Raw genomic sequence first — 21303 nt, forward strand, 5'->3', positions numbered from 1 at the left:
CTGGTCTGCTGACCAGCGTTGGAGAAATGTGGCTTTTTTCAAAAACTGCTTCTAATTTTTCATATTTACTTATTCCGCACTTACTTTGCAATTGATTACACACCTGTGAAGGGGTACAAGCCTGCTAGACTGATTCTCTGACCTTACAATTCCCAAAAGTCTATACATTGCTCAGTTTCATCTAAGGTGGGGTCGGGGAACCAGACTACAAGAACATCATTGGTTTCCTAGGTTTTTCCAGCATCCACAAGCCCAAAACGTGAAACAAGTCAGTTTAACAATATTTGCTATAGCCTACTAATCCTCCACATCTATTTATTTCTGAAAATTGCAGCAAAAGCAAATGTTGTACATTCCCTTTAAAGCTATAGTCCATCATTTGCAGCCATTCGAAAAAGTAACTGGCGTATTATTGTTGAAAAACATACTTGGTTGAAAGATAGTAAGGGGACTAAACTCCCTGTGAAATTATTCTTTCTGGCAAGCAGTCATTTTGAAGTAATCAACGAAAGAAGACCTTTCCAACGGTGCGTCTTAAGACTTACCGTAGGAAAATTTAAATTAGTAGTTTGTTTTGTTATTCGGCGCAGCGCGCGCAAGCATTGGCACGACGCACACACGGTTGCTATAATTCGTCAGATCAGTGCGCGACATCGCGTATACATGTAGCTGCAATTCAAAACAATTCAAAACATGATTCAGCAACTTTTGATCTGAAATTGAGGTCCTAGAATGCAGTTTTTCTTGGAATATACACTGTACATGTACAGCTGAAGCTGAGCTGAAACTTCATCAGGTTAGTTGTTCAGTATCCTTCATTAGATTTTGAACACTTTTGTTGCTTCAAACATGTCAAACGAACAAAATGCACAAATTACAAATGATGGACTATACCTTTAATTCTAGATGCTTTTGAAAAACTACTTTGAGGAGTTACGTAGCTATTCTGCAGTGTCTTCATATACAATCATTTGTATGCAACATTGGTTTCTCTCTCTTCCCCCTCCACAGAGCCTACGTTGCTCTGTTCATGCGTCACCTGTGCGAGCCTGGTTCAGACGGGGCGGACACATTCGCCGACGGAGTGCCGCGGGAAGGACTGTCCAGACAACACGTACTGACCCGCATCGGTGTCATGAGCCTCATACGCAAAAAGGTGAGTTGACCAAAAAATAACAAATATGTGATGCCATCAAGCTAAATGAGTCCTTTGTCGACCCTGGTCAATTTTTTTTTTTACAGATTTGAAAAGAGCACAATCTCAGCATTACTGATGTGAAAACGGCATGCGGGTACTATCTTCAGTTAAAAAAATTATGGAAGTCGGAACACCAAGAAATGTGATGAAGTGATGTGATGAAGTGGTCCTTTTTTGGCCTGAATCTCCAAATGGAAATTCCCGACAAACGACTCATGTAGCCTGATCGCATCACATATGTGTATCTATAGTACAGGGTGTTAAAAAAAAGAAACCCAACTTCAAAGAATGAGTATGGACAGACGATATGTTTACACGCTGTAAAACTGGTATCATCTGAAAGCGTCATCTCTATGCTTTTCAATGATACCGTGTTTAGGTTTTCTGAGTCATGAATCACTGAGCATCATTGTCTTGAAAACTGGATGCAAAAATGCAGTTGGTTCACTTTCATAAAAAAAAAAACACTGGGCACGGGTGTGCCTATTGTTACGAAAATGTCTGTGAAAATGGCTTGAATTTTAATCCTCGAGAAAATGGCACATTGTTTTGAATGTGGCTTGGTCAAAACGAGAAATTCATGGCAAACACTAAAATCCAGTTTTGAAACCAACCTGACTTAGTTTTTTGGTTTCTTTTTATGCACTCGTGTCTTCTTCTTGAATACTTATTATCACGCACACCATGCCTATTGTGTTTGACATGAAAGTGAACCAACTGCAATTTTGCATCAAAATCTCATGACAATGGCACTCAGTGATGCATGACCCTGGAAATGTAAACAAGGTATCACTGAAAAGCATAGAGATTACGCTTTCAGATGATACCAGTTTCATAACCAGTAAACATTTAGTCTGTCCATACTGGTTCTTCAAAGTTGGGTTTCCTTTTTATTGAAACACCCTGTATATCTGTCCAATGTGAACATAGAGGGCCTTTGGAAAATTGGACCCTTTATTAGGCTTAATGTAAATCACTATGATTTGATGTTATCTTGTCGTAGGTGCTAGAGTTTGAGCCTATCAACGGCAGCATCAGCGTCCCCGAGCTGGTCCCCAACCCGGGCTCCGTCCTAGACAACTTCAAGTCAGACTCCCGCAAGTCCTCCCGGACCGCCTCCCCAGCTCCGACCCCGGCAAGCACCGATTCCCCGGTACCCACCCCGCTGGCGACCGCTGCTGCCTCCCCGGCGACCACCGTGGATTCCTCCAAGCCCGAGGACATGGAGGCAGGTACCTCCGAGCAGAAGGAGAAAGACTCGGCTGCCGAGGCCAAGACGACATCTGAGGCAGACAAGGAGACATCCGAGCCAGACAAGGAGACATCCGAAGCAGCCAAGGAGACATCCGAAGCAGCCAAGGAGACATCCGAAGCCTCCAAGGAGGAGCAGGAACCAGAGGTTAGGGAAAAAAACAAGCATTGGTAAAATCAAGAACAGAATTAACCCTATGCGCGCGGGAAGCGGTCATGGCGGCGGCCGCTAATCCTCATTGGAATGCAGTTGCCAGCTGTGGTATGCCGTGGCACACGGCTAGTGGGTAGTTCCACACCTGCTGCTTTTTTGCAGTCCCGCTACCACACAAAGGCTGTGCAGTCATGCGGGCCACTTGCTCTATGTGTGGAGGAATGTCCCCATTATAACCCGTACTTAAGGGGTTAAGAAGTCGAGTGGTAAGACATCTGCACTAGAAAGCAGGAGGTCGTGGGTTCGAGTCCCACCCGAGTGATTTTTTCCAACTTTCACTCGGGAGGTAACACACTGAGTATACAGTGTTTAAACGTCGGTGACGGGCAAAACCTATAATTTGAAAATTAAGAACCGAAAGATCTGGTGCATCTGATTACTATACCTCATACATATTCATGAACGAGAGCTGGATTCTTATTGGTCAATCATGTGTCAGTCACTAGTTTTTGCCAAATACGCATGCGCAGTCCACTGTCGCATGGGTTACCCGTGCAGTAGGCTACTACGCATTTTACTAAGCAATAGTTGAACTATCCCACGGGGGTAGTGCACACACACATGAACATTGCCCTAGCTGTTTGAACGGCTGTGAACATCCACACCAACGTTTTGCCAAAGTGCTGTAGCTGCTGTGTAAACTCGACAAGAATTTAGTGAATATATATATGAGATGTAGTAAGGCCAAAAAAAAAAAATATTCGGTCTCTGGTCAGACCAAAGTTCCAGAATTGATGCGGGGACGCGGCTTTTTATTTTTTTATTTTATTTTTTTCTTCAAGCTTGGATTGTACAGACAAGGTGGGGTACTATTTTGCTTTTTTGGTGTCCTCATGTACATTGGTGTCCTCCATAATTTGCCTTGGTGCTTTCGATCATTTGCCTTGGTGCAATTTCCCATTCCTTGGTGCTCTTTGATAAAAAAAACTGAGGAGGTGCGGCAATAGAGGGCGCTGTTGGAGCTACAGCGGAACATTTTGGAAAAACAAAAGATTGACGCGCATGATTAAAATCGACGCGCGCACTGACCAGAGACCAACTTATTTTTTTTTTTGGCCTAAAACAAATTTAACATGGTATATTTCAGGTGGATAGTCGATGCCAGCTCCCCTTGGTATTGGAATTTAACAAAGTTTGCTCGGCAACTGGGACGTCAACTGTGTCAATGATGTTGTACATATCTGTTTGCCTAATTCTAGACTAAGAAGGAAGAACAAGATGCTGAGGAGCCGATGGAGGTGGACAAGAAGGAAGAGGACAGGACCAAGACAGAAGAAGGAGAGATGACCGAGCCAGACAAAACACCAAAGGATGAAGTTGTGAAAGAAAGTAAGAACTTTTACCAAAAATTTTACCTGAAGCTCAAATAAGAATTGCAAGTCAACAAGTAAAATCGGTGATCAGTAAAGTTCCTCACAATGCAGTCGGAAGACAATCACAAGTCATCTAGTTTGAGAACAATTTGCAAGCTGTTCAAATGAAATGTGACAGAGGCAATATTTTGTCATTGTTAACACCTGTTACTGATGACCTGACTTATGATTAAATTTTGATTTTGTTTGAAGTTATCATATTTTTTGGGCTGGGAGATTCCATCCTCTTCCTGATGTAGCATTGCAATGTTTGGCTGGAATATTTCAATAATGCTCCGTTGTATAATTTTGTTCTTTTGCTCATTCATACTTTGTCTTTGTCAGAGCCAGATGTTACAGAGAAGAGCCCAGCAGAAGAGGAAAAGATGGAAACGGACGAACCGGAAGCATCCAAGGAAAAGCCGTCAGAGGAGGCCAAGACGTCCGACGACGCAGAGGCGAAGGAGGAACCGGCTGACGTGACCCCCAAGACGGAAGAGGAAAAGACAGAGGAGCCAGAAGGGAATGAGAAAGAGGCCACCGTCAAAGAAGAAACGGTCAAAGAAGAAACGGACAAAGAAGAAACGGACAAAGAAGAAGAGGTAAAAGAAGAAAAGGACAAGGAAGAAAAGGACAAAGCTGACGACAAACAAGGGGAGGCGGAGACGAAGAAAGAAACTACAGAGGTGAAAGAGGAAGCCAAAGACGCAAAGGAAGAGAACGCGGACAAGAAAGACGCCAAGAGCCCGGACGCGCCGAAAGACAGTCCCGCCGAGAAGGACTCGGACTCGGACGTCGTGGAGGTCAAGGACGAGACGGAGAAAAAACCCGCGACCGAGAAAGACGACGCCAAGAAAGAGGAGGCCGTCAAGAAACCGGAGAAGAAGGAAAAGCGGCTGTTTGTCTTCAACATCGCGGACGGAGGGTTCACCGAGCTGCACACGCTCTGGCTGAACGAGGAGCGGGCCGCCAAGAGTGTAGGGGAGAGAGCCAACGAGATCTGGCATCGCAAACATGACTTCTGGCTGCTCAGCGGCATCGTCAAGTATCCTTTTTCAACTGGAATTGTACCACGTCCACAACATTCCCTTGTTCAACTTGCAATCCTCTGTGAAGGAATCGATCAGAAATCAAATTAAAATTTAAAGGGAATATACATCATTTGCTTTTGCTGTAATTTTCAGAAATGGATGGAATTGGGGGGTTGGAAATATATAGCAAATATAGTTACACTGACTTTTTTGAGGTTTTGGGTTCGAAAATGCTATAAAAACCAAGAAAAACGATCATTTCCCTGTAGTCTGGTTCCCTGACTCCATTTAAGAAGAAACAGAGCAGTTTACATACATTGGGGAATTGTAAGGTCAGGGAACCAGTCTAGCTGGCTTGTACCGGTTCATAGGTTTGTTATCGATTGCAAACAAGTGCGATGGTCAATTGGGGCCAGTATTTGAAAAAAAAAGCCAGTTGTTTCCAACGCTGATCGGCCGATCAGCGTTGGAAATTGATACAAAAATACCACTTTTCTTGAAAATGACAGTATACCAGGTGCCATGATTTTTCAGGATGCTTTACACTGTCATTCACTAACAGTCCAGCAAGGTATTTCAAAATGATTTGCTAGTTTTATTTTTTTGATGTGTGCAAATGTTGTATTTTCCCTTTAACCGTTTCAATTATAATACCACTTTTTCTCTTTATAAAAAAAATATTTGTGAGAGAATCATGACAGAAAAAAAATGGCGCTGAAGTGCTCTCACCCAACCATGACTTTTCCATTTTCACCCCTAGAGGGAGTAGTTGTACATAGCCCATTGAGCAGTTGAACATGAATGATGTGTCAACCTTAACCCCGTTTTGTAAACCAGACACGGCTACGGTAGATGGCAGGACATACAGAACGACCTGTGCTATGCTATCATCAATGAACCCTTCAAAGTAGACCTGGGCAAAGGCAACTACCTGGAGATCAAGAACAAGTTCCTGGCTAGAAGATTCAAGGTATGAAGAGTTTGTGACAGAAACCCCTCACACCCAAGAAATTATGCATTCATAAATTACCTTAGACAGTTTACCCATTCCTATTGGTCAAGAGCCCGTCATGTGGGTGGTTTTAAAAGTAGAGTCCATCATTTGCAGCCATCCGAAAAGTAACTGGCGTAATCATTGTTGAAAAACAAACTTGGTTGAAAGATGGCAAGGGAACTAAACTCCCTGTGAAATTATTCTTTATGGGAAACTGTCATTTTGAAGTAATCAACGAAAGAAGGCATTTCCAACGGTGATTCTTAAGAAGCACCGTAGTTCGTTTTGTTATTGAGCGCAGCGCGCACAAGTATTGGAACGACGCACACTCGCGCGCGGTTGTTATAATTCGTCGGATCAGTGCGCGACGTCGCGTATAGCTGCAATTCAAAACATGATTAAGTAACTTTTGATTTGAAATTGAGATCTTAGAATGCTGTTTTTCTCGGAATGTCCAGCTGAAGCTTAGCTGAAACTTTATCAGGTTAGTTGCTTAGTATCCTTCATTGGATTTTGAACTCTTTTGTTGCTTCAAACGAACAAAATACACAAATTACAAATGATGGACTGTAGCTTTAAACCACGGTCAATAGATGCGTTCTGCACCACATCACTCGTGCGCCAATCTCCATATTGAAGAAATTGTTTTTAGTACAACGCATGCGAGGCTCATACCATAGACATGGCCAGAGGGTTGCTTCACAAAACAACAAGTCAACTTGTTAAACAATATTGTTGGAATTTTGTCAATTTTTGACTTAGGCCAAGTTCGGGCAAGGACCATTAGTCGACTAGTGGTTGATTTGTGACTTACCGGTACCTTACGCCTGCGCACTGATAGCAACGTGCGAACGTCTCTAGTCAAACGCTGGTCAAAATGTCATCGCAAAACTCCTGGATCCTGGCTCTCTGCCAGCGTTATGAATGCGCGCGGCTATTGGTTACCAGCGAAGCAACCAACCCCTGTAGGCTGGTTCAAAGTAGTCGACTAGCGTAGTCAATCACCGTCGACTAGACAGAGTTCGGGCAAACGTTAGTTAACCATTGGTCAACTATAGTCCTTGCGCGAACTTGGCCTTATTTTGTCTTTTTGACCGACAAGGCATTTATGAATGGGAACAAAAATGTGCTTGGTTGGTTTTAAACAATTATGTTTAAAACCGGCTAGGAGCCTGGATGCGGATAAAGGCCCGAGCTGTATTAAGAAATTTGATATGAGAATGCTCCGATTTAATATCATGATGCCAAAATCTGTTTTCGATTCTTGGCTGTGAGTACACTCCGACAACAGACAGCCTTGTTTCATGGACTAAAAATCCACATTTGTTGGCAGCACATCTTGTTTATTGCATGGAAAAACTTGCACCGAATATGTACCTCAAAAATGTGAAGTTGGAAACAGACAAGCAGTTGTACCAGTTTCACTGTATTGCTAACCTAGGATAAAACATCGCTCTCTCACCACAGCTCCTAGAGCAGGCCCTAGTCATCGAGGAGCAGCTACGCCGTGCGGCCTACCTCAACCTAACCCAGGACCCTAACCACCCGGCCATGGCCCTCAACGCACGCTTCGCGGAGGTGGAATGCCTGGCCGAGAGCCATCAACACCTGTCCAAGGAATCGCTGGCGGGCAACAAGCCTGCTAACGCTGTACTGCACAAAGGTGAGAATTTCACCTCATTGGGCTTGTCCAAAGTTGAAAGTCGAGTCCATCCTTAGGCCAGCCATCAGATAACAGACAGTTCGGGTACCGGGTCCGGTATGCTAATTTCTTTCACCCCAATCAGTACGAAGCCAGAAGCCACCCGGTCACTGAAGCGTGACGCCCCAATCGGTCCAAACTGGTGACTCAGGGTTTCACAATAGGCAACAAAAATTGTAGTCTGGCCATTGTTGGAGGATTATTCGACCTGCTGGGATTACCAGCAGCAACTTCTATGAAGCTCATCACAGTCATTGTTGCCTACTGAAGGATTAGCGCGTCACAAATTGGTTTCTTTGTGATGAGCCAGAACCATGGTGCAGAAGCCTGGTGAAGTTAATCCAGGCAAGGTCCCAATCCCTTCAACATACTGGGCGGGCTCAACCCCGAACGGTCCGGGGAGGGATTCTAATTTGAGGGCTCGCCTTACACATCCATCTCAAGGCATCCAGTCCAAAAATCAAGTTGCAGGCTATTCGAATGAACTGTGATAATGAGATGTGTCCTTTGTTATTGTTCATCCACTGATATTTTGTCACCGTTTTCACGAAGAGCCACATGTGTGGATTTTGAATACAAATCGTTTTCAAGATAATCGCAAAAGAAGTTTCTCCCGTTTTAAAACTGCAAAAAGTACTACTTTGCAACAACTTTGTGCAGTAAAGAAACCTTCACATGATTCTGTGAGAGCTGATTTTTTTACGTGAACCCAGGAATTAGAATTAACACAGTAGTTAATTAGTGAAAATTAATTAGTAAAAGATATGTGTCTCTTCTCGAAAATGAAAATTCAAGTTTCCTACATTTTGGCCCTTTCTGTTCAATGTGTTTTCCCATATGGATGGGGCGCATGTGTTTTCCCATATGGATGGGGCGCATGTGTTTACGCGTGCGCAGCTGAGAATGTAACAAAGATATGTGGCTCTTCGTGAAAACGAAAATCTCAGTTGACCTACTTTTACGCATTTCCGTGTAATAGGTTTTGTGCGCGTTCAAGGGGCCAAAATGTATGTGGCTCTTAAAATGCAAACTCAATTATCGAGATTTCTGCCCCTTGCATCATTTATTTAATTTGGAAATCAATGATGTTTTTCTTACAGAAACCTGTCAAAATGGCTAAGTACAATTTTTTTAAAGCAAAATAGTGAAAAAAAAAAAAATCGAAATCGAAAAAAATGGTAAATTTTGACATGTGGCTCTTCGTGAAAAAGGTGATGATTTGTGAGTGGACTTAAGAATTTACTTGTGCTTCTGACCAGATGTGATGGACTAGCGATGGACTTGACTTCTACACTGAATTGCTCTATTATAATGCAAGGCATTGTCAGCGCTTGTATTCAAAGAAAAATTGACAAAACCACGGGACTTGCAGATCTAAGTTTTTTTTTCGTCAAACTTTGGTTTTGAAACAAGACTTGTCAGTCAGCCCTGGCTTGGGTAAATACCCCTTGGTGAAATTGAGGTTAAGTGACTTGCTCAGGGACAGCTCTGGCTTGCTTGATGTTGAGAATTGTGCATTACAAGCATTGTGTCATTCGTTCTAATTGTAAACAATGACCCATTGGGAGGAATTATGTTCAGGCACTGTACCTTTTCTAACCGTTAATCAAATTTGATTAACAAAAATGTGTATTGCTTAGGGACCGTGACCATTCAGCCCTGGTATGAGAAGGGCCCCCCGGTACCTCGTCCGGTCCAGAGCCAGTCCGGTCTTCAGCCCAGTCTCGTCCGGTACATGGTCCTGTCTGACCAGAAGTTTTGAAGTCAGTCAGGCGCATCAATTTATTGCCCTTTGGAGAACGGCCAGTGCAGAACAATAGCAGACTTACCGGATTAAAGATAAAATCCTTCCAAACGTCTTGGTAATTTACGGTCCCATTGTGCGCGAAACCGCATGGCAGGGGTTTTGATCTGTGCCGACGAAATTGTTCTATTGTTTCGCGCTGAGAGATGAAAACCACAAGCAGGTTTCTTCTGGGATATATTACATGTGTCAATACTTGCAAACAATAGACCCCAGGATAGAGGAGTTCCTGATTAGCAACCGGACCAGCTCCTGGGCCGGTAGCTGGGATGGTACGAAAGGACTTCTTGGGAGGGGACGAGCTTACCGGGGGGCCCTTTTCATACCGGGGCTGAATGGTCACAGGCCCTTAGTCATTTTTTTTTGTAGTACAGTGGAACGCTGCTGAAAAGTACATCGTGGGATCGACAGAAAGTGTTCGTAATAACGATCGTTCGGTAAAGCGATTTTGAATCGCCGGCCCCCTTTTGAGCAATAGTGAACTGGCATTCCCACATCCCACGGCCACACGAGGAGAAATCACGAAACTTTAGCAATGGGTGGTTTTCCCTTTTATTCCTTGGGGAAATAATAGCCATTTATCGCTCTTCAACATTCAAACACGACGTAACTATGGGTCGTTTGATGTTAAGGAATTAAAAGTGGCCCAAATAGCATTTAATACAACCGGTAGATTTTTAGGTGAATCTGTTGACTCTTTTCAACAACAATGTTCGGTACGTTTTGTACATTAAAACCGGGAGCCAAGGATGATGTTCGGCATAGCCGGATGCTTGGTATAAACAACTCGGTATAGCGGTGTTCGGTATAGCGACGTTCCACTGTACTACAAGAGCCTTCTTAATAAGTGAAGGAACTAAACTCTCTAAAATAACATCTTTAATAATGTGATTGTGTGAGTCTGTTCTCCTCAAGCAAAATTTTGTTTCATTTTATCCTCGGACATTCTGTCCAAATTATTGAGATTTAACTCTACTCTGAAGACTTTCACAAAGTTTGCTCTTCGATCTTGTCGCTTTTTTTGAGCTGTATTTTTACGCGTTGTAATTAAGGTAGAAAGAAAATGAATAAATGTAAACCATCTTTGCTCTTCCTCAGTCCTCAACCAACTGGAGGAGCTCCTGAGCGACATGAAATCGGACGTTGCCCGTCTCCCAGCCACCTTATCCCGCATCCCGCCCGTCGTAGCCCGCCTGCAGATGTCAGAGCGCAGCATCCTGAGCCGACTGGCCAACCGCGACGGCCACTCTGCTGCACAGGCCCAGCCCCAACAGGTAAAAAAGATGTCCAAATAAAACCGGGAATTATTGAAATAAATTTTAAAAAAAGACTCACAATCACACATCAATGCACTTTAACGGGTATTTAACACAAGCAATTGGTGGTTTTGTTTCAGGAGGGGAGTTAGGAAAGAATGCATGACTTCAAATTACAGCACGCTGATAATATTGTCACAGAAAAATTGCCGTTATAGAATAAGTCACGCCGTGGGGATTTACTCATTGGCATTTTAGTGAAACAAATTTTGTGCCAACGTGCATATTATTGAGTTTTTCATCTAAAATGCATAAACTAGTTTCACTTGGCTATTGTACTTTTTTTTTTTTTAAATAGGAATTGACTGTTGGTGAAAGCATGCATTCTTTCCTTATCTCCTCAGTTGTCGTGTATTTTGCTGTACTTTTTGTGCGCATTGTCGGGGATGTATGCAATCTTCCATTCTCCAAACGGTCGCAAACAGGGTACTGATGTTACTTTTGAAACAGAGCCCTCTTTGGGGTCATTCCGTGTCAAATCAACCAACCTCACCCCCTTCAAATTGATTCATTCAATATTTAACGTAGGTGGTAATCGAGGCTGGAAAGGTTGAAATGTTAAGCTCAGCACAATCAGACCAACAGTTTTCATGCTACTGCGCGCCATATTTGGAGGCGATTTTGGCCAAAATGGGCGTGGCTGCCAATTTTCAAATGAATGTCTCCTATAACCTGTAAGCCAAATTTGTTGTTATTGGTGTCTTTGGAAAGGTAATATTGTAAGGAATACGAACCATTATTCATGATGTTGGAGTAATTTGAAATATAACCTTTGACCTTGAATTTGACCTTGTGGATCATGTGACCTTGGAAGGAACTTGTTTTCTACAAAATATCCAAAAATTGGAGGTATAATCTTTTTTGGGGGGGGGCTCCAAAACTTCAGCTGTTTCAGCCTTAAATACCCCATACAACAAATATGAAAAAAAATTGAAAGGGGTGGGGTTTGACCCATTAACCCTAACCCACCTCACTCCTCCAAAATCCTCCTGGCGGTTTTGGAGGATTCTAGAGGATTGAGGATGAATGGTGATTGAATCAAATGAGGATTCTGGAGGATTGAGGATGAATGGTGATTGAAGCACATGAGGATTTTGGAGGATTGAGGATGAATGGTGAATGAAGCACAAGAGGATTTTGGAGGATTGAGGATGAATGCATTTTGAGGCAGGACTGTCTGATGATTTTGAAGGATTTGGCGTTGGTTATCCTTCATTTAAACACGAGTGCAAAGTTTTGGGATGAGGAGGATTTTGGAGGATTGATGATGAATGCATTTTGAGGCAGGACTGTCTGACAATTTTGAAAAATTTAGGCGGAGTTGAAATTTTTTTGAGGATTTTGGAGGATTGAGGATGGTTGTAAGCAACAAGGGCCTAGGGGGTTAGGGTTAAGTGATTTGACACAAAATGACCCTATGGTCACAGCAGTGCCTGTGACAAAAATTCACTTGTCATTCCAGTTGATGCTGGAACTCACACTGAACAAAAGAAAAAAAATACAAAGACAATTTTTGAATGACTTGAAATGAAATGTATGTGTGGCCACAGCATGGAAGATTCTACACATTACCAAATGTTGCATCTCATTGCAAACGTTCAGTTAAGATGGTTTTAATAGTGAAAAACAGGTCAATTTGACATTGTACTGACTTCAATGAAGCACAATTTCAAATGTTTCTTGTTAAATTTTTTGGTTTTGGAAATATTTATATCAAGCAAAAGGCAGTACAACACCACACTGAACACTGTTCCAGTTGGGAAAAAAGTGCTCTCGTATACGAGCAGGGCACTGAAGTCTGAAGTTTGTCTAACTACAGACTCTACTTTCTTTGGCATGTAATAAACACACATGGCCACAAGACGCCCAAACTAAGCACCGCAAAAAAAGAAAGTCCATACTCATTGGAGGGGTCATACTTTTGAATCTGATCGTCTTATGATAACGTCATTTAATACATGGACCTTTTGGGAATGTTGTTAGCTACATTTTGATACCCTGTTTACTACCAAATTCTGTAATTCGACAACGGTTTATGAAAAATGATGCAGTTTGAAAAAGTTGCAAATTTAAAGATTACGCGATGAAAAATTGCTGAGCATGCTTGTAATTGGCCCCTATGGACTGCACAGTGCCCGAACTAAGCGTGGGCAATTCAATTTGCGTGCTCCCATGCATTGCAAGCACTGTGTGATTGGTATTCCCTGCCGTTTGTTTCAGGCGGTTTGACATTGTCACGCAGCAATTTCCACTCGGGTACTCTTTAAATTTGCAACTTTTCAAACTGCATCATTTTTCAAAAACCGTTGTCAATGTTGGACGATTTACAGTCTTTGGTAGCGAACGTGTTATCAAAATGTAGCTAACAACATTCCCCAAAGGTCTATGACATTATCATAATCTCGTCAGATTCAAAATTATGACCTTTCCAATGAGTGTGGACTTCTTCTTTTTTTTTCTTTTTTTTGCGGTGTTTACTTCATGTTGTGTTGCACGAGATCCTGTAGTAATAGGATGCATTGTACAAACTGCAGACCATACATGTACACAACCAAAAAAATATTAATAGTGGACTGGATGAAACTTTCAGTGATCTTTTGTACCGGTACTCGTTTTATTATTTTTTTTTTCTTTGAATACTATTCAAATCTGTACAACACTCTTATAATTGGTTGAAAGCTCCTTCTTGGAAAGAGGCGTCGGCTCAAAACTGGAAGTCCTGATCACGCCAGAATTATTTTGCCGAAACTTTACAGAACTGTACTTTAACTGTTTTTAATGTCTTCATCTTTGACATTTTCCTAAAAACAGACTAATAGTTTCCACTCATAACAATTTGATAAGGCTTCTAAACAGCACTTTTTTTTTAGAGCGAGAGTTCAACTCTTTGAAATAACCGTAACTGTAACCATTTTAACCCTCCACCTTCTTCAAACACATCCAATCAAATTCCCATCTATAGAAGGACTTGTTAATGACGAGTTATTATTTTATTTGAGAAAAGACGACTTGTTTATTGTAAGCAATGTTCAGGGCCTTCCAATTATTGGCTTCAGCCTCTAAATGTATTTGAGCTTCTCTTGTCTTTATTGTAAGAAAAGAGTTGTTTTTCTTTGTTTTTGTAAAATGCTCTAAGCATAGTAATAGCTAGTGTAAATATATGTATGGCAGTACTTGCAATTTATATTTCTTCAACATTTTTTTTTTTTCGTTTTAAGAGCCAAGATCAATACACAAGTTCACTAGTAGTCAGTCGTCAATTTACATATTCTTTTTGTTTACATCAGTGTACGTCTTATTTTGTTCACTTTTATTTATTTAGTTTAAACTGTAGATAAACGTCAGGGAGTTGTACGGGCAACAAGGTTTAAGGTCAGATTCTGGTGATCTGTATTTAAGATGAAATTGAAAAACCACCTTATTTGTCTGTTTTTGCCAGACTATATTTAAGCTTGCCACTGTTAACTTCTGGGAGATACCGTTGAAGGGTTGTACCGCCCTCTAGGCATTAATTTCTCCCTTTCTTTAAAATGAATATTGCGACCAATATTTATCGACGATGCTTCATTTTGTAATGGTATTAGTGTAGTACTGACATGCCCACTGGGGTACTTTATGAATTATTCAATTTTTAAGGTACATGTAGGCAAATAGTGATGATGGAAATTAAGGAAGTTTCACTTTGGTTGTGCACTTTTAAAAAAACTATTCATCAATACCTAAAGACGAGTTTGCCCATTCCTATTGGTCGAAAGCCCATCACGTGGGTGGTTGATAAAACACAGGGGTGTGAGTGACCACTGATAAAAAATAGCTGAAAACAGCTGAAAAAGGTGTAAAAAAAGCGGAGCTTTGGAAATCTCCTATACTTTTGTACACAGCAAGTGAGGGGGAAAAGCTGAATCCAAAACAAAAACAGCTGAAATCAGCTTTAAAGTTGAGATTTCACACCCCTGAAAACAGTTGATAAAATACCAACTGGTTTTAAACACTTTTTTCCTGCACTACTGTGTTACTGGGTTCTGCGCCACAAAGCAGTGCCCGCCGTGCGCCAATCTTCCTATTAAAAGGAGATTTGTATTATTACTACGCGCGCAAGGCACGTACCATAGACGTGGCAAGAGTGGTGTTTAACAAAACACGAGGCAAAATAATTGGACAAAATCGTTGGAGATGTCTTGACGTGTTTTGGCTTTTTGACCAAAAGGTATTCATGAATGGGAATAAATATGTGCTTGGGGGGTTTTAAACAATTACGTTTCAAACCGGACGCGATAAATGGCCCAAGTCGAAGGTAAGGGCCATTATCTGCGACAAGGCCCCTAGCTGGTTTAAAACGTACTAGCTTAAAACCCGCGAAGCACACATTTATTCCCTTCAATTTTTAATTTTCAGCCAGTGCAGTAATTGTCAACCAATGAAGTACACTACAGACAATGAAATTCTTGAATTTATTTAATTGATAATCAATTGATTTAATTGACTAACATTCACAATAACTGAATAACAATGAGTGTGATCACTTGTCCATGCGCCATTGCCACAAATGAAGCACCGACTATGTAAATAATGTCTTTTCTTCCGTAACTTAAATTTTTAAAAGGGAGTTCCTTGTGTTTTTTTTTGTATTTGATTTACATGTGAGCATTGATCTTAACACAGACTGTGTCTGTCTCTGATAACAGGGTTCGTGTAACAGATAATTCATAACGGTGACCACTAAATAGATTTAATTTATTCAGCAATGCACAAGTTGAGGCAAAACTTGCTCAAGTGAAATCATCCTGAAGTTCCAACCAAGAAAAAAAATTAAAAGAGAAAATGCTACAACAGAGGATTATCAAGATTTTGTTGACTTTGGGAGGTATTTGATAAAAGAATCATTAATCTCTAATTATTCCCGAAATCATTGTTGAAGCAGAATCCAAAACATTCCTAATTTCGTCTTTTATTCCACGATACCCGAAACATTGGTTGGTGTTTTCAGTCTTCCACTTGAGCGATTTTCATCTCTTCTTTAAAAAAAATTACAACGAATAACATTGATGTACACGTAACCTAAACAAAAATGATGCTTTAAAGTTTGAAGAATAAACGTTGCACCGTGTTTAAAGCACGACCAAACCAAAACAACTTGACTTGATCTGGTGTTTTTTTTTTCTTTCTTTCTTTTCTTCTTTTCTATGTCCGTCCCTTTTCTGTGCCTGTGTCGCTGCAGATTGCTCAACCTCTGTCTCAAGGGGTTGGCAACAAGACAGCAGGTGGGGCCACCTCCTCTGCGGCCGCCGCGTACGCCAATTATGCCAGCAAAGGGGCGGGGTCGGGAGGCAGCTTTGCAGGCGGGAGCCAGCAGGGGCGACGCCCGATCATTCAGCATGGCCCCGCCCAATTTACCGGGGTCCAGACCAACCATTTCGGGCAGAGTAAGCTTTGTCTGATTTGTCAATTTTTTTTTTTTTTTTTTTTTTTTGGAGATTGAAACGCCAAAATATGTCTCGCATCCCACAAAGTAATACTACTGTGTACTTTGGTGTTATGGAGTTCAATGGAATGAGAACTCGCCAATAATATACATCAATTTGTTTTGGAGGGGGAGGGGGATGGAGGATATAGGGGGAGGGGGGTAGGTACCTGATTTCATACTTTTTTGTTGTTAAAGAATACACTTTCAAAAACAAACGGGCGGAGGATTGCAGAAAAGTCCCAAAACCCCAGATCACCCTTTTCCAATTCTAAAAAGAATGATAGAAAAATGATGTGTTATCAAAACTCCAAATCAAATGAAGTCAGCGCAGATGTATAACCCAAGACCGCTGAGCTTGCCAGGAGTGCTACAGTACTCGGTGATGTTGGCTGTGGGAAGGGGGGGGGGGGAGGGGGGATGCTGCGCAAAACCCATGATTAACCCAAATAGTCACTGCAACTGCCTGGCCTATCAATCCCTGTATGGCGTTAGCCCATTGACACCTGTACTACATTGTATTACACTGTGTTTATTCACTGAAGAATCAATAAACTCATAGAGTGCTTAAGCGGTTTCAGACGCTGCAGTGAGTAACAGTCTGAGCGGTTTCGGGCGCTACAGTGATTGAAGGGTTAAATTGCCTGAGCACTCCATGCTTTTATGCATTCATCACTGAATAAACACATTGTAATACAATGTAATACAGTTGCAAATGGGTTTAAATGTACATGATCGCCTAGCCTTTCGCCAAGGTCATTGTGGCTTTAACTGACATTACTAGACGGAGCGGAGAAGATGCTCAGTGACTGGAGTGGAGACAACATGCACGAGTGGCAAAGCCACAAAGCCTTTTCCAACTTGTCAGGAATTTCTTAAGTTTTTCGTTATTTCTCGATTTTTTGTTACGGTACCCTAAAAGGGTAGCAAAATTCCAACCAATTATTAGCCTTATAAATGTGCGTGTGGCTACTACCCGGACGCGTGATGCGGGTACACGCGCGCATGCGAAGCACGTACACACGCACGCGCCTAAATCAAGTTAGAAAAGGCCCCGTGGCTTCGCAACTCGCGAACGCTGGCTTAGTCTTTGCTCAAGTTGCTTCGTGAATTTGCGGCTTCGCCACTCTAAGCCATGGTGGCCTTGGCGAAAGGCTAACGATCGCCTGATGCAAAGTTCCACTATCCGGCTAAGAATACTATGGGGTTTGTCTCTGTAGCCATCCAGACCATCCCCCAGGGTAACGTTCAGGTCCTGCCGGACCCTAGCCACACGGTCATCATCAAGAACCAGTCTGGTACCCCGTCCACCCAGGCCACGGGAGGCAGCAATTACTACACCACCATGCTGAGTAACGCCTCGAGCGCCATCTCTAATTCAGGTGAGGGGGCCCTCCTACAAAACTTAGGTCCGGGGTTCAAATCTTCGCTTGGGTTGCTGTAAGAATTGGATTTCATTTGAAGTGTTATCAGGCATGCAACTTTTCCTCGGATCTGCTGATTTCATCATTTTTTACTTCTCATGAATGCCATTACAACTTGAAAGACACTGTGAAAGTCTTGTGTGGTTTGGAATTTCCTCGTTTTTTTTTCCTTCTAAATTCCCAGTTGCATGCCTGTGTTATTGTCCATGAGTGTTTTTGCTTTCACCCTCCATGCACTGTCTATGTAAAATATCAATGTCTTTGCCGTCTTTAAAGCTATAGTCCATCATTTGCAGCCATCCGAAAAGTAACTGGCGTAATTACTGTTGAAAAACAAACTTGGTTGAAAGATAGTAAGGGAACTAAACTTCCTGTGAAATTATTCTTTCTGGGAAGCTGTCATTTTGAATTTTCAACGAAAGAAGGCATTTCCAACGTTGATTCTTAAGAAGCACCGTAGGAAAATTTAAATTAGTAGTTCGTTTTGTTATTCAGCGCAGCGCGCACAAGTATTGGAGCGACGCACACGCGCGCGCGGTTGTTATAATTCGTCGGATCAGTGCGCGACGCCGCGTATAGCTGCAATTCAAAACAATTCAAAACATGATTCAGTAACTTTTGATTTGAAATTGAGATCTTAGAATGCTGCTTTTCTCGGAATGTACAGCTGAAGCTTAGCTGAAACTTCATCAGGTTAGTTGCTCAGTATCCTTCATTAGATTTTGAACACTTTTGTTGCTTCAAACGAACAAAATGCACTAATTACAAATGATGGACTATATCTTTAAGGAACATGTGGACCATGTCTTCATATTTCAAGGTTTTTTGTGATCACTGGCTGGGGTTTTAATTTCAAATGGTATATGTTTGGTAATGGTCTGATCCCTATGTTATGCAGGTTCGTTCCCTAAAATGATTCAAGTGTGGGGTTCAGAATGTCAATTTTGCAGTGCCAATCAGCTTTGTTAAAATTGTAGATTCGTCATTTAGTCTGTCACGTCACTTAGTAGTCTCGTCACTTGTCTGTTTCCATAGCAACTTTGTAGTTGAAATGAAAACAAAAAAAATGTTATTGCACTGTCAACCAAAAAGTGGTAAAATTGCGAATGATTTTGGATGACCATGCAGCACACAAATTAACATGCTTCCTTTCTTCATGGTAAGAACGTCAAGCTTGAAAAGGACAGAATTCTACTTTTAATTCTAATTTTAACCTCGTTCAATTTTTTGTGTGTGTCGGGATTGATGGCATCTTCTTCAGAAATTGCTTTTTGAAAGGAAGTACCACTTTCTCAACAGTGCAGTGACATTTTGAATAATACCCCATACTTTTTGTTTTGGCCCTTTCTTTCCCTTCCCCCCCCCCCCCCCCACTTCCCCTCTCCCCTTTGTTGTTCAGTTGTGTTGAGTGGGGACATGATGGGTTTGCTACCTGACGCCCCTCAAAAATCACTCCGAGAAAAACACAAAGTAAGTTTGCCTCCCAATGGAGACATGGTTACCCTATAAAATATACCCAACTCAAAACCAGATCTACCCAGTTTGAGCCGAAACCCCTTGAGGTTGTTTGAGGCATACCTCCATTGGGGGTCTTACTATTAAACAGGTGTGCCCTGCAGTGATTCGCAGTGAACAATTTTGGGAATCTACCTCCTTTGGGGTATAAGTAAATACTTGAAAATACCCCAAACGGTTCATTTATTTGGGGCAACATGGGAATACCCAAATTAGGGTGGTGGAATTCTTACACAGTGAATGTCCATAAATACATGTGATATCATGTTGTGTTATATCCATTTGTCATTTCTGTGTTATGTTTTTGGTCACGTGCTTGAACTTTTGTCAACGTGTCACACCCAAAATGTCATCCTCAAGACACTCCTTTCATCCTCTCAATCACGTTTGGCCGTTGCTTCTTGGAAATCCGCCTCTGGCCGTTGCTTCTTGGAAATCCACCTCACATTGTCCATCTAAACAATAGACATCAACATTAAGGATTATTTTCCTGCATCTGTAGTGCATGATAAACCCATGGGCCCAAATTGTGTACCTTCTGCTAAAGCAGAAAATACTCTAAGCAACAAATAGTGGAGTACCAGTCAGCGACATACATCTACTTGGTACTTGGTGGTTATCCTCTTCAGAACTCCTCTGGGAAGTCTAACTAAGAGGCTTGGAGTTTTGGCTGGTGACGTGAATTTTTCTAAATTTCTGCTCTCAGCACAGCCCATGGCTAAGCACTGCTGTCAAATTTTCCCCCGATAATCAAGTACACAATATATGAAGTACGGTATAAATTACAGATTTGATAAAAACAGAACCCAATTTTATTTTTTGTTCATTCCGTATATTTTGCGATCGGCACACGATTTGATTTCAGAAGTGTGTCATGGGGACATTTTTGTGTGTGTGCAAAAGCTTACATTTCACGGTCAATTAAATCTGTGGGTTTTTTTTTGCTTTTGTTGTGTCCTATCAGGGCCATCATCATCGTCATCATCACAAGTCAAAGGCCAGGATGGGAGGCAGATCAGATGTGAGTTTTTGACGCAATACTCACCCCAAACTCTCCAAAAATGCGGTCTACTTACCTTAGGCCCAAAAAAAAAAAAAGTCTCCGGTTTCTGGTATGGAGCTTGCCCAAAAAAGTGGTGCGGCGAAGCGTTTTTTTTTTTTTTTTTTACCTGATTTTTTTGCTTCAAATGTCGGCTGATGACTGCTAATGGTGCCCGACTAAACTTAGTGCAAATATATGGGAGTCCAGAGAGGCCACAAAAAGCTTATTCTCGACCATAACCCAATCTAAAAACACGTTAAAATTGTGCAGCAGCAGGATTCCAGTCAATCCAGTGAGTTTGGCGGTTTTGAGACATCATCTTTCATTGAAAAAAAACCTTTTTCATTTTGCCAACGTGCATGGCTACGGCGAGGCACGCGCATACCAGAAACCGGAGACTTTTTTGTGTGGCCTTATTAGAGTCAGAGGAGAAGGGGGGGGGGGGGGGGGGGAATTTGGTCCCCTTTCAGGGAGTAACAAATTCAATGAAGTTGGCAAAACCTTTAGAGAAATCCAAAAACCAGCAGATACATCTGAAGTTCTAGTCCATTTTTGATACAGCCTTTCATAATTACCATCATTAACAGCATTGGTTACAGGATGTCTGAACTCTTATCTTCATACCGAGTCAGATTTTTCCAAGGAATTTCTTGATGAACTGAAATATCGACTGGAATTCAGTCGAGTGAAAGCCTGAGAATGTCATGTGTTAGAAAGTCTTGAAAACTGCGTTCAGAATTCATTGAATTTAAAATTTCTGCATGAAAGAAATCGATTGTGGCAGTGAGACTTTGAATGACATGTTAAAATGAAAGTGATGGGCAAGAAACACAACCACGACATCAACATCTTAGATATAAAAGTTGGAAGAATTTTGAAAAAAATTGCCACAAGCACAAGTGTGAACAGTAACACATTTGCACTTCATACAAACGATCATCATACCTTTTTTTGTTGTTGACATTTTGGAGAAGTGTATTTGACCTGTTTTCCTAAAAA

The 21303-nt window shown here is 41.7% G+C and overlaps 1 protein-coding gene across 2 annotated transcripts in view; it reads left to right on the forward strand.

The window, feature by feature from the left end:
* The window catches only part of LOC119721455 (chromodomain-helicase-DNA-binding protein 4-like), a 71587-nt gene that overhangs the window by 46521 nt on the left and 3763 nt on the right, over positions 1 to 21303 (forward strand). Inside the window, exons 28-38 of one of the 2 annotated variants that reach the window (XM_038191535.1) lie at positions 1012 to 1156; positions 2202 to 2597; positions 3863 to 3992; positions 4361 to 5060; positions 5884 to 6016; positions 7508 to 7703; positions 10645 to 10820; positions 16081 to 16285; positions 17544 to 17705; positions 19147 to 19217; positions 20227 to 20283. In XM_038191535.1, coding sequence (XP_038047463.1) covers positions 1012 to 1156; positions 2202 to 2597; positions 3863 to 3992; positions 4361 to 5060; positions 5884 to 6016; positions 7508 to 7703; positions 10645 to 10820; positions 16081 to 16285; positions 17544 to 17705; positions 19147 to 19217; positions 20227 to 20283 — 2371 coding nt within the window. The remainder of the gene's footprint in view (positions 1 to 1011; positions 1157 to 2201; positions 2598 to 3862; positions 3993 to 4360; positions 5061 to 5883; positions 6017 to 7507; positions 7704 to 10644; positions 10821 to 16080; positions 16286 to 17543; positions 17706 to 19146; positions 19218 to 20226; positions 20284 to 21303) is intronic. The other variant, XM_038191536.1, reaches the window with a different exon arrangement.

Source organism: Patiria miniata, unplaced genomic scaffold (assembly GCF_015706575.1).
Source record: "Patiria miniata isolate m_02_andy unplaced genomic scaffold, ASM1570657v1 HiC_scaffold_13, whole genome shotgun sequence".
NCBI classification, from domain to species: domain Eukaryota; kingdom Metazoa; phylum Echinodermata; class Asteroidea; order Valvatida; family Asterinidae; genus Patiria; species Patiria miniata.